Source organism: Erinaceus europaeus, chromosome 6 (assembly GCF_950295315.1).
Source record: "Erinaceus europaeus chromosome 6, mEriEur2.1, whole genome shotgun sequence".
NCBI classification, from domain to species: Eukaryota; Metazoa; Chordata; class Mammalia; order Eulipotyphla; family Erinaceidae; genus Erinaceus; species Erinaceus europaeus.
The window spans coordinates 5335271-5348531 of NC_080167.1; the positions used below are offsets into that span (position 1 = coordinate 5335271).

General features: G+C 51.4%; 1 protein-coding gene across 2 annotated transcripts in view; it reads left to right on the top strand.

Moving 5' to 3' along the window:
- CORO1C (coronin 1C) overlaps positions 1 to 13261 on the top strand; it is a 73216-nt gene that overhangs the window by 52943 nt on the left and 7012 nt on the right. For both annotated transcript variants that reach the window (XM_060192941.1, XM_060192942.1), the window contains 3 exons: positions 9042 to 9171; positions 11669 to 11850; positions 12879 to 12998. In XM_060192941.1, coding sequence (XP_060048924.1) covers positions 9042 to 9171; positions 11669 to 11850; positions 12879 to 12998 — 432 coding nt within the window. The remainder of the gene's footprint in view (positions 1 to 9041; positions 9172 to 11668; positions 11851 to 12878; positions 12999 to 13261) is intronic.

A 13261-nucleotide genomic window follows, 5' to 3' on the forward strand; every position in this document is an offset into this window, starting at 1 on the left:
TTTGAAATGAACACGGAATGGCGTGAGACTGATGGCTGCCTTGCCGCTTCAGGACTCCTCTCCCTCACAGTCACTCTCGTGATTTCCATTTTGTGCAGATTCCATCTGGGCCCCTCCCCAGTGGGGACTATCCCCATGGCACATCGGAACCTGACACCCAGGTCTTAATTCTCCCAAATTTAAAAGTTGCCCTGGAGGGGGTCGGGCGGTGGCGCAATGGGTTAAGTGCATGTGGCACAAAGTGCAGGGACCAGCGTAAGGATCCCGGTTCGAGCCCCCGGCTCCCCACCTGCAGGGGAGTCGCTTCACAGGCGGTGAAGCAGGTCTGCAGGTGTCTGTCTTTCTCTCCCCTTCTCTGTCTTCCCCTCCTCTCTCCATTTCTCTCTGTCCTATCCAACAACGAATTATGTCAACAAGGGCAATAATAATAACCATAAGGAAGCTACAACAAGGGCAACAAAAGGGGGGAAAAAATGGCCTCCAGGAGCGGTGGATTCATGGAGCAGGCACCGAGCCCAGCAATCACCCTGGAGGAGGGAAAAAAAAAAAAGTTTGCCTTGGAGGTCTCAGGTCTCAGGAAAGGCCAGGCTCCCGCCAGCCTGCCTGAGGGCACTAGAGGGGAATTGGTCTGATGGAGTCTGTGAGTCTCTTCCTGCCCCCTAAGATCCTCTGGAGCCTCCACTCCCCCTTGCGATAGGTTTCTTTAGTGTTAGAAAATGAGGCCTTGGACAGGCGTAGATAGCATAATGGTTATGCAAACAAACTGTCGTGCCTGAGGCTCTAAATCCCAGATTTTGTCCCCTGCACACCATAAACCAGAGTTGAGCAGTGCTCTGTGGGGGGAAAAAAAGAGAACATGAGACCTTTGGGGCTCCGGCGGTGCTGTGCTTGGTTAGCGCATACATAACACGCACAAGGACCCAGATGCCGACCCCAGTGCTGTGGGTGTCTCTCCCCTCTCGATTTCTCTTTTCCCTCACAATTTCTCTCTGTCCATACCCACCCCATCCCACCCCCAGTATAGGAAGGAAGGGAGGAAGCAAACGGGTCCTTGGGAAGAACTGGCCGATTCCTTGCTTTACCTTGAGTGCCTGCTCCAGTGAAGTTCCTGGTGGGTGGCTAGAACAGGGAGGCAGTGTCTGCACGCGTCGTGTGCTGGAAATTCCCACTGTTAGTAGACAGAAAGGAAGCCGTCAGACGAGCCACACTCTGTAAAATCGCCACTGGAGAGCGAGCGAGCGAGCTCATTTTCCTCGGCTCCGTGCTCCCGTGTTGTCTCTTGGCTCGTGCAGGACAGTGTGGGTGAGCACTGCGGCCGCCAGCACCGAGCTCGTCCCGACCCTGACATGTGCTTGGAGCCGCTTTTTTTCCCAGAGCTACCACGGCTGTTCTCCTATGGATGTACCTTTTCTGGAAGCCCTGGAGACCGACTGCATCCTTCCCTTTCTTTCTGAACAAAACAAGAATGTTGTTAGAGCGAGATGTCGAGAACACACCTTCCCTTCCAACAGGAAAGTCAAATGCATGGCGACTATCAGCCCCTGTCCTGTGGCGGCGCCGCTCGGGCCTGGCGGCCGTCAGTGAGGCCTGTTCTCTCTGCTGGCCGCAGACGGTTCTGACAAAGGCGGCTGTTGTTCAAGTACTTGCCTGTAGCCAGCAGGCAGGAAAGGACACAGGAGCCAGTGATGCCTTAGCCTCTGTGTGCAGGGCTGTCTGTAATCATCGAAGCAACCCGCTTAGGCAGGACTCCGTCCCATTTTACACCTTGGGAAGCCCAGGCCCAGGGACCAGAGCATCACGCAGACATAAGGGACACAGCCAGACCCAGACCCCCGCACCTCCCAAAGCTCTACCTGTCTCCCGAGTGCCACCTCTCATGTCTGGGAGGCACTTTGGGCCTGTGAAGCAGCTTAGCCCACTTGACCCTTCTGCTTCCTAACCCCACGAGCAAGCAGAGCTGCTCAAACAAGGAAGTGGAGGCTCTGGACATGAAAGCCCTTCTCACACGGCCAGCTGGCGAGCGTCCCAGCTGTGACAGGGGTCAGTGTCCTCTTCACCAGGCCAGGCTGCACCCCAAACATGCACAGGGCATATTGACATGTACGGGGGCTCCCCCTCCCACTGCTGTTGCCTTGAGAGGCAGGCCCTCTGTCTCGCACAGTGACACAGTGGGAGGAGGGAGAGGCAGGGGCCCCTGGGCGACAGGCCAGCGGCTGTGCCCACTGTGAGCCCTCCTGCCTGTGTACTCTTCCACTCTGCTGCTGCTCCCCGTTAGCCAGCCTCTGGGGCATCTGTTCTGCAGATTTCTCCCCATGCCCCTCTGTGTTTTGGCGACGCCTGCACTTTCCCCCGGCACCGCACCTCAGGGCTTCCTGGTGCATGAGAAGCAGTGGTGGTGGCCCACCCCGGGGAGAGCTTCCGGGGCAGGCGCCGCCTGGACTGGACCTCAGAGCAGCTCCCCGAGGGCAGGCTCATTCTCATTACCATTTTCCAAACTTCGGAGCTCAGGAAGGTCAGGTGAGCACCACCAGGTCATGCAGCTGACGTGTGGCAGTTAGGAGTTGAGCGTCTGTTTAGCAGACATGCTTCTAACCACTGCATGGCACTGTCTCTGTATTTGGGGGCCCTGGCTGTGCCAGGCCTCTTTGGGAGGCTGTTTGAACTCACCGACTCCTCACCAAGACCCCAGGACACACAGGGCAGCTCTCTCCTCTGCGCTGATGCTGAGTGTTTGCCCAGGGTCGCCAGTGAATGGCTCCAGGTGGGATTTGAATCAGAGTCTGCCTGGCTCTGGGGCCCCAGCCAGCTCCAGCTCTCTGTGTCATACCACTTCTCTGTGGACTTTGGTTTTGGTTCAATAGAAAAGTCTTTATTAGAAGTCAACTCCCCGGGAGCAGGGCCTGTTGCTGGTTCACCCTTTCTGTCCCCGTCCCCGGGTGCTGCACTGCCTTATAGGGGTGCTCACTGGGACCCTCCCTGAAGGGGATGCAGCTGACCGAGCGCTGGACTCTCAAGCATGAGGTCCTAAGTTTGATTCCCAGCATCATGTGGCGGTGTGATTGGTGCTCTGGTTCTGTCTCTCCCTCTTTCTCTCGAATGAATGAATGAGTTGGGGTGGGGGAAAGGAAGGAAGGAATTCATATTATGTATGAATAAGTAAAACCAAGGGGGAGTCTGGTGGTAGCGCAGCGGGTTAAGCACATGTGGCTCAAAGCGTAAGGATCCTGGTTCGAGCCCCCGGCTCCCCACCTGCAGGGGAATTGCTTCACAGGTGGTGAAGCAGGTCTGCAGGTGTCTGTCTTTCTCTCCTCCTCTCTGTCTTCCCCTCCTCTCTCCGTTTCTCTCTGTCCTATCCAACAACGAAGACAAGAATAACTACAACAATAAAACAACAAGGACAACAAAAGGGAATAAATAAATAATTTTTTTAAAAAGATTTTATTTATTTATGAGAAAGAGGAGAAAGAACCAGACATCGCTCCAACACATGTGCTGCCAGGGATTGAACTTGGGACCTCATGCTTGAAAGTCCAAAGCTTTATTACTGCGCCACCTCCTGGTCCACAATAAATAAATATTTTTAAAATTAAAAAAATGTTATTTTTTAAAAATAAGTAAAACCAAGGCATTGTTTATTGCACCAAAGCAGAGGACTCTGGGGAGGGAGAGAGGAAGGAACTTGGGGGCCTGTTACATAGTGAAACTGTATGCCTGTGTCAGTGATTGCACTGTCAAGCATTAACTCCCTCCAATTAAAAATGAAAAGCCAAGGCACTAGAGAGGGAGCTGTTGACTGCTGGGAGACAGGGAGGAGCAGAGAGATGCCTGGTTTTTAAAATCTTAAATTCCACTCCACCCCCATTTCCTTGCAGCCCAGGAGGGGTTGGGTAGAAAAGCCAGTGAGAGATGCCCACCCGCCTGTCTCAGATTGAGCAGGCCGATGATGAGCAAAGCCTCCCTGGGATGGTGGGAGACCGACCACCTTTGCAGCCTTTGCAGCCCCCAGGGAGCCAGCCTGGCAGATATAGCTTAGCTACACCGCCCTCTGGGGGTGGCAGGTGGTATCACCATCCTGTGAGTCTGGCTCAGAATTCCTCTCGCAAAATGTACTTCCTATGGAGTCACTAAAACTTGGTGCCACAGCTGTTTCTGTGCTCACCTCATTCATGCTTTGACCAAGTGGACATTGGCTTTCTGTTTCGCATTCCAGCCACCTTTCTGTTCTGACACCCACTTTCAGCTCAGAGCTGTTGGCTGTGTCAGGTTGTAGGCAAAGTGTGAGCTACGTGGCAGTGTGTACGTGTGTTTGTGTGTGTGTGTGTGTGTGTGTGTGTGTTGCCTTTGGCCTTCTGTGCTGCTTCCGTCTGTCCTGTTGAAAGTTTCTTGTTCGGTGAAGGTTTAGGGCATTAGGTGACGTGCCCAGCTTGTGTCTTCAAAAGCACGTATGTTTTGCCATCATTGTATGTGGGGTTAGGAGTAGCCTGGGCAGAATTCAGCTGTGAAAAACGTTTAATCCACTCACCACTGCTCTCCACTATCAGGGCAGCAAGCTTTTTGTTCTAATTTTTTGCAGGACAACAAACAGACAAGCTGAACATCACACACCCCTCTGGTCCAGATCTGCCCTCCACTGGGTGGTTTGCAGCAGACTATTGTCTGTCCTTAGCAGTCCCCATGAGAGGAAGATTCTGCTTCTCACTGAGCACACATTTTCACTGGGGCTCTGAGTCAGGCGTCAAGGAGTTCCATAGCATTTTTACTTCTTTGTAGACCAGTATAAGAAGATAATTACTAAAAAAAAATAAGAAGAGAATTACTAGGGGTCAAGCGCACAGTGGGTTAAGCGCAGGTGGCACAAAGCGCAAGGACTGGAGTAAGGATCCAGGTTCGAGCCCCCAGCTCCCCACCTGCAGGGTTAAGGGTTAGGGTTGTTGGGGTTGGGGTTAGGGATTTTGGGTTTGGGGTAGGGGTGGGGGCTGGGGGTTGGGGCTCACAGGTGGTGAAGCAGGTCTGCAGGTGTCTTTCTCTCCCCCTCTCTGTCTTCCCCTCCTTTCCATTTCTCTCTGTCCTATCCAATAATGACGACATCAGTAACAACAACAATAAAACAACAACAGCAACAAAGGAAAATAAATATATAAAATAAATACTTAAAAAAGAAGATAATTACTTTAAACTATAGCCTTTATGTTGCGATTGATTTAACATTTGTTTGCAAATTTATAAGATTTTTAGATGTGATTTTTTTCAATATTTATTTATTTATTTTCCCTTTTATTGCCCTTGTTTTTTATTGTTGTTGTACTTATTATTGTTGTTACTGATATCATCGTTATTGGCTAGGACAGCTAGAAATGGGGAGTGGAGAGGGAGACAGAGACGGGGAGAGAAAGACAGACACCTGCAGACCTGCTTCATCGCCTGTCTGCAAGTGGGGAGCCTGGGACTCGAACTGGGATCCTTAGGCTGGTCCTTGCGCTCCGCGCCACGTGTGGTTAACCCACTCCACTTCCGCCCGCCTCCCTAGCATGTGATGTTATGTGTGTAGCTCACCACACCACCAAAGCTCCTGTATACCACCCCCCCACATACACACACACCAGCTTTAACCTTCTAGAAGCAAACAGTAGTATCTGGTCCTGAGTTTGGTGCTGTTCAGCTTAGCTAGGACACAATCCCTTTCTCATCCTTTAAATTCTGTGTCTTTCAGGAGTCGGGCAGGAGCGCAGCTGTTAAGCGCAAAAAACCACAAAAACATATTCCATGTCTTTTGTTTTTAAGCACATAATTTCTTGCTTCTTCCACTCTGGTTCCCCCCACCCCCAACTGTGCCAGCCAGCTTGTCCCTGGTCTAGAGAAGGTGGTCTTCTCTGAGTCTTTACTGTCGAAATGAGTTTTTTAATTTTTTAATCTTTATTTATTTATTGGACATAGACAGCTAGAAATCAAGAGGGAAGGGGGTGATAGAGAAGGAGAGAGACAGAGAGACACCTGCAGCCCTGCTTCACCACCTGTGAAGCTTTCCCCTGCAGGTGGGGCCAGGGGCTCAAACCAGGGTCCTTGCACACTGTAATAAGTGCTCAACCAGGCGCATCACCACCTGGCCCTCGAAATGAGGTTTGTTTTTTTCTTTCTTTCTTTTTGTTAAAATCTTATTTATTTATTTATTTTTGGAGATAGAGACAGAAATTGAGAGGGGAGGAGGAGATAGTGAGGGAGAGCAACAGAGGCACCTGCAGCCCTGCTTCACCACTCGTGAAGCTTTTCCCCTGCAGGTGGGGGTCAGGGGCTTGAACCCGGGTCTTTTGTGTGCTGTGATGTGAGCGCTTAGCCAGGTGCGCCACCGCCTGGCCCCCTCGAAATGCGTTTTTAAGATAGCAGCCCCTGGTCTTGCTGTCTCTGTCTTGTCCTCTCTCGCACATGTAATACATGGGATCCTTCAATATGTGTTGTTTGTGATTGGCTTCTTTTGCCTTAACATAATATTTCAAGTTTTTCCAACTGACATCAAACGTCTAAAAGAACTGGTACACAGCTGTGGGGTGGTGGCACACCAGTTAAACGCGCACACATCAGCACACGTGAAGGCCTGTGTTCTAGCCTCTGCAGGGGAAGCTTCATGAGTGGTGAAGCAGGCCTGGAGAGGTCTCCCTGTCTTCCCCCCTCCGTTTCTCTCTTGCGTATCAAATAAATAAAAGGGGGGGGGGAGGAAGGGCGGGGTAGATAACATGGCAGTTATGCAAAGAGACTCTCAGGCCTGAGCCTCCAAAGTCAAAGTTCAGTCTCCTGCACCACCATAAGCCAGAGCTCATCAGTGCCCTGGGGGAAATAAAATAAAATAAAATAGGAAAAAATGACTGTCGGTAGCAATGGATTTTTCCTGCAGGCACCAAGCTGCAGCAGCAACCCTAGTGGCAGTAAAATAAAATCAATCTGGTACAACTCAACAAAAGAATAAAAGTAAATAAAAACCCAACCAAAAAGGGCCAAAGCACTAAACAGTTTTCTAAAGAAGAGATACACATGGCCCACAGACATTTAAAGAAATTCTCCACTTCACTTCTCATGAGAGAATGCACATGACGGGCCAGGTGGTGGTGCACTAGACTGTGCACACGTTATAGTGCACAAGGACCTGGGTTCGACCCCCAGGTCCCACCAGCAGGAGGAAAGCTTCACAAGTGGTGAAGCAGGGCTGCAGGTACCTGTCTTATCTCTCTTCCTATCTCCCCAGTCCCCTCTCGATTTTTATTCGTCTCTACTCAAATAAATAAACAAACATTTAAAAAAGAGAGAAATGCACATTAAAACTATGCTGACAACTAGGGAAATAGTTTGCGTGGTGGCAGAACACGGGACTTGGAGACTTGAGGTGCTGGGTCCAGCCCTCCACGTACCTGAGTTCTGCTCTGCCTTCTCTCTCTCTCTCCTCCTCTCAGCCTCATGTGAAACTGTGTCTCTCATGCCATAAATAAACCTGCTTTAAAACAATGATAAAACTACACTTAGATTCCATCTCACACCTGAGAGAATGGCTGACGTCAACAAAATGGAAAATGACAGGTGTTGACGGGGCCGTGGAGAAAAGGGACTCTGCTCCACTGCCGGTGGGCATGCAGACTGGGGCAGCCCCTTTGGCAAGCTGTGTGGAGAGCCCTCACACATAACAATGGAATTACCGTGACCCAGCAACTCCACTCTTAGGCGTTTATCCAACGGATACTTACGCTAACTAGAAGGGACACGTGCGCCCCTGTGTTCACAGCTGCATTATTCACACTAGCCAAAGAGTGGATGCAGCCTAAATGCCCACCATCAGATGACCGGAGTATATACATGGAATACTACTCTGCAGTCAAAAAGCTGATATTGTATCCTTGGGGACAAAATGCTTGGTGAAATAAGTAAAGAGATGAAAGGCAGCTACCAGATGGATTCACTCATACGTGGAATCTAGAGAACTGATAACACATGAGCTCGCAGAGAAAAAAAAAAATTCTAGGACTCAGAACCGTGGTCATTATCTATTACCTTTGGGAGGTGGGAGGGTGGGGACACAGAGCCTTGGTGGTGGGTGCAGTGTGGGACTAGACCCTGTAATCTTACAATCTGAAACCCACTATTAATCACAGATAAAAATGAGAGGAAAAAAAAAAAGTACAAGCTTTGCTTGTGCAAAATACCATTGTCAGCACTTGCTTGGTTGTAGGGCCAGATAGTCTGCCATGTGGCCATTTGGCTTCTCCGTTCTTGTGTTGCTGGGCATTCAGACTGCTTGCTGATGTGAACTTTGTGAACCTTTCTGTGTGTGTACACACACACACACACGTTTTCATTCTCTAAGATATCTGTTAAAGTCGAGGCACTGAGTCACACGGTAACTTTAAGAGGCTCGCGGACTTCCCAGTGGACCTAATGTTGTCTTTCGTTGTGGTTTTGACTTGGGTTTTCTCAAGGACTGAGGATGTGGAGGGCTTCCGTGGGCCTTTGGCCACTTGTTTACCCTCTAGAGGAAACGGTGGTTTAGCTCCCTCCCCGGGGCTCAGGCTGAGTCGTTGGCTCTTTGTGTAGGCCCCCTTTTGAGGCCGGTGGGCTCCAGGTGATTTCTTCCCTTCCTGCGGGTTGATATTTCACTCTCTTCGTGTTTTTTTGGGATAGGAGTGGTTTGTTTCAATTCTGGTGAGGTCCCACTAACCTACTTTTTTTTTTTTTCTTTTGTGAGAACTTCTATAATACACATTGCAAAGGTAGGTGTTGACACCCCCACTTCTGTTTTGTAGTCCTCTTTCATGTTTCTGATCATTCAGAGGTTAACAGGGGAACTGAAAATAAAATCTCAGTAACAAAGGTCACATCTTACAAGCCTGTTGGTTAGTCTAGTTTTTAACGCTTGTAAAAGAAATTTGCACAGTCGCCTCCCCATTTTCTCCTCTCCCCCAGAGATGCCGGCACATTTTTTATAGAGAGCAAACTCTCGTTGAGGGATTGAGTCAGTGGTGACGGAAGTCTTGACAGCTTCTCCTGTCTTCCTTTCCCCTCAGGTGTGGCAGATCCCAGAAAACGGACTCACCCTTTCCCTGACTGAACCTGTGGTGATCTTAGAAGGCCACTCCAAGCGCGTGGGCATCGTGGCCTGGCATCCGACAGCCCGCAACGTGCTCCTCAGTGCAGGTGAGGCCGAGCGGGGCCGCCTCTCCCCGGCCATCACTGCCCTAGCGCTCAGGGCTAGGGCACCGGATGCATCTGCTTCGATGCAGATCACAGGACTCTGTGAGGTGTACTGGTTCGTGTGTGTGTGTGTGTGTGTGTGTGTGTGTGTGTGTGTGTGTCTGTCCCTGCACTCACCACCAAGATCTCAAGATCTCACACAGGAAGATGGAGCCTAAGGTTTGACCTACAGATCGTTCCTGCCCGGCCCCTAGAGGTGCGTCCTGGCCCCTTCCTGTACATGGGGTGTTCTTCCCCATTGGATAGTTTTTATTAGTGATCCAATACTGATCTACAAGATTCCATGTCAACAGGGGTTCCCATTGGATTGTCAAAGGTTATGGGGATTTGCATCTTTTTGTTTTGTTTTGTTTTTGCCTCCAGGGTTATCTCTGGGGTTCCGTGCCTGCAGTGCAAATCCACTGCTGCTAGAGGCCATTTTTCCCCATTTTGTTGTTGTTGTTACTATTATTGTTGCTATCGCTGTTGTTGGATAGGACAGAGAGAAATCGAGAGAGGAGGGGAAGACAGAGAGGGGGAGAGAGAGAGAGACACCTACAGACCTGTGAAGCGACTCCCCTGCATGTGGGAGCTGGGGGCTCAAACCAGGATCCTTACGCCGGTACTTGCGCTTTGCGCCACCTACGCTTAACCTGCCGCGCTACCGCCTGGCCCCAGGGACTTGCATCTCTTAAGACTACACAGTCTGTCCACTGCGGCTGAGGTTACCTCAGTGTATGAGGTAAACGAGACACAGGGAAGGCCAGGCCTCCACCCGGAACTCAGCTCCAGCTTTTCGCGCTGTGGTGCGGCCCGCCTCCACAGTCTCCCTCCTGCCCCTCCGGTGACTCGGGTGTTCCGGGCACCGGTGGCTGGCTTGTCCAAAGTGCTTGCAGAGATTGGCTTCACGGTAAGGAGTCTCCTTTAGAACAGCTGTCCACGGTTCCGTGTCACTCGTGGAACTCGGGCCCCAGAAGCAGCAGGCAGTGCGTCTCTTTAACGGGAGCCTGTGGGCCTGGGGCCGGTAGACTTGGAGGGAAGGATCGGTTTCTGAATCCTTCTCAGACAAGGCCAGCCTCGGCCCATCCACCCCACCCCCACGATAGAGATCTGCGTGAACAAGTGGTTAGGGCAGCCTTGCGTGTCCTGCCGCTGCCTGTATTTCACCACGCAGAACTCGACACCACCTCCAGCAGCCTCCCTGCGAAGCAGCCTGCCCCTCGTGGTTTCTGCTGGTTTCTGTTGAGCGACCTAATCCCTGACAAACACGTGTGGCTCATGGACAGAAAGGGGCCAAAGGAGAGACTCCTGGGACTAAAAGGCCGTAATCAGGGACGGCTGGTGCCAGTCAGGGAGTGTGGCAGCTGAGGTCACCACTTCTGGGTCTGAGTTAAAGGAGTGTGGAAGGAAGGAAGGAAGGAAGGAAGGAAGGAAGGAAGGAAGGAAGGAAGGGAGGAAAGAAAGAAGAAAATCACCTGAGTCAGGAGTCGGGCAGTAGCGCAGCGGGTTAAGCGCACATGGCGCCAAGCACAGGGACCCGCGTAAGGATCCCGGTTCGAGCCCCGGGCTCCTCACCTGCAAGGGAGTCGCTTCACAAGCGGTGAAGCAGGTCTGCAGGTGTCTGTCTTTCTCTCCCCCTCTCTGTCTTCCCCTCCTCTCTCCATTTCCCTCTGTCCTGTCCAACAATGACGACAGTAGTAACTACAACAACAATAAAAACAACAACAAGGGCAACAAAAGGGAAAATAAATAAATATAAAAAATTGTTTTTAAAAAGAAAATCACCTAAGTCACAGATGAGTACAGATCTGAGTTTTAGCAACAAAAAGACTATTAAGAGGTGAGGGGAGGGATCACCTAAAACTCAGCAGTTGACAGCTGCAGCTCCGTTGCTGTTGGCTCTCAGAGGCTGGAACAGCAGCAGGGAGACCCGATACTGACATCATGGGCGCAGAACCGGCCCTCTGACTCAGGATACAGTCTCCTTCCTGGTGGTGCAGAGGCGTGCCTGTGGAGGAGGAGGCCTGTCACGTTGCTCTCCTGACAGACCAGCACAAACGAGGAAAATCACCGGAAAACAAAGATTTGATTCCTTTGTTGTCAGTGTCCTGGGTTACCCATCAGCTCTTTACCTGATGCTTTTCTTACTAGAAAAGGAGCCTTCCTGTATCCATCTGCCCTCCCCGCCCCAGCTCGGCTCACCCTTGAAAAACACTGGATATTTCCTTCTCCTTCTTCACAGCCTGTCTTCGTGAACCCACAGCTAACATCCTGTGTTTTTCCCGTAATGCTTATTTCTTCCGACAAATGTATCCGTCTGCGTGGCCCCTGGGGCCCCTTGTTCCCGGCGCTGGCTTTTCCTTGCACGTGTCCGCACCCGCCGGTGTCGGTGGTGTTCAGCGGTGTGTCGCTGTGCAAGGTGTCCGCAGCCCCCTGAAGACTCCGCCGTGCTTGCTTGCAGGGTGTGACAACGCCATCATCATCTGGAACGTGGGCACGGGGGAAGCCCTCATCAACTTGGACGACATGCATTCGGACATGATCTACAACGTCAGCTGGAACAGGAACGGCAGCCTAATCTGCACAGCTTCCAAAGACAAGAAAGTGCGGGTCATCGACCCCAGGAAGCAGGAGATTATTGCTGTGAGTTTTCTTCGCACAAAAAAGGCCCAGTGCTCGGGTGAGCACGCCCGGCTGCCTCCCTGCCGCACTTGTCTGTAGGGATGTGAAGTCGCAGCTCTGACCCACTGTGACTGGTGGCCGTTTTGTTGTTGTTGTTGTTGCTTGTCCGTTTATTTTTGGTTTTTTGTTTGTCCTTTTATCATGTCATTAGAACTCTCTAGGCTTTCCAAGTCTGTGGCAGCTGGTGCAGACAGTTCACTGAGTGCGCCCGGCTCGGCCCTGTCCTTGCGGCTCCTATTGGTCCCCCACCCCGTGAAGACAGCTGTTAAAGGTTCTGCAGGTTTTCTCAATAAAGTCACACGCCCTGGTAAAAGATGGACGTGGAACTTGGAAACTGCAGGTGTTGAATCCAAGAGTGCTTCTCTTCAGCCCCGAGCCTGACTTACCTTGACAAAGCCCACGGACTTTGGGTTCACTGCAGGGCATGGCTGGAGGGCGAGGCTCTAAGTCAGATCCTGGGGCTTGGACTTGCTCACTAGCCAAGGGGCCCAGCCCAGTCACACATGTCTCTTTTTACACACACACACACACACACACACACACACTTCTCCTTTCTTTTCTCTTTGTTATTGCCACCACCAAGGTTATCATGATGCTCAGTGCTGGTAACCATTTTTCCCTTTTTCTTTTAAAAATTTAATTTAACTTATTTTTTTTTATTAGATAGTACAGAGAGAAGTTGAGAGATGATGGGGAGATAGAGAGAAGGAAAGAAAGATACGACACTTGCAGACCTGCTTTCCCGATTGGGAAGCAGTCCCCCTGCAGGTAGGGGAGGGGCTCAAACCCAGGTCTTTGTGATTGGTCATACGGATGCTTAGCCGGGTACACCACCACCCGGCCCCCAAACACACACCTCTTCCTCCCTCCCCCCATCTCACAGGCACACACACCGTGAGTCATGCGAGGCGTGCCTGGGTTCAGTGTATACAGCCTCCCCTTCTTGAAGTTTGCAAGTGTGTGACGTGCCTGTCTGTGCTGTCTCCTAGGAAAAGGAGAAGGCGCATGAAGGAGCGCGGCCCATGAGAGCCATCTTCCTGGCCGACGGGAACGTCTTCACCACTGGCTTCAGCCGCATGAGCGAGCGGCAGCTGGCTCTCTGGAACCCGGTACATGTGTCATCCGTCTGTCCACACCCCACCCCCCACCCCCACAGCCTGCTGGCACTTCCTTCTGAGTGGGTTCTCAGGTTAGGGGTGGGCTTCTCGGTGTCCTGTAGAGACTTACTGCTGGATCTGTTCTTAAAAGACACTCTTGGGAGTCGGGCGGCAGCGCAGCAGGTTAAGCGCACTTGGTGCAAAGCGCAAGGACCGGCGTAAGGATCCCGGTTCGAGCCCCCAGCTTCCCACCTGCAGGCGGGTTGCTTCACAGG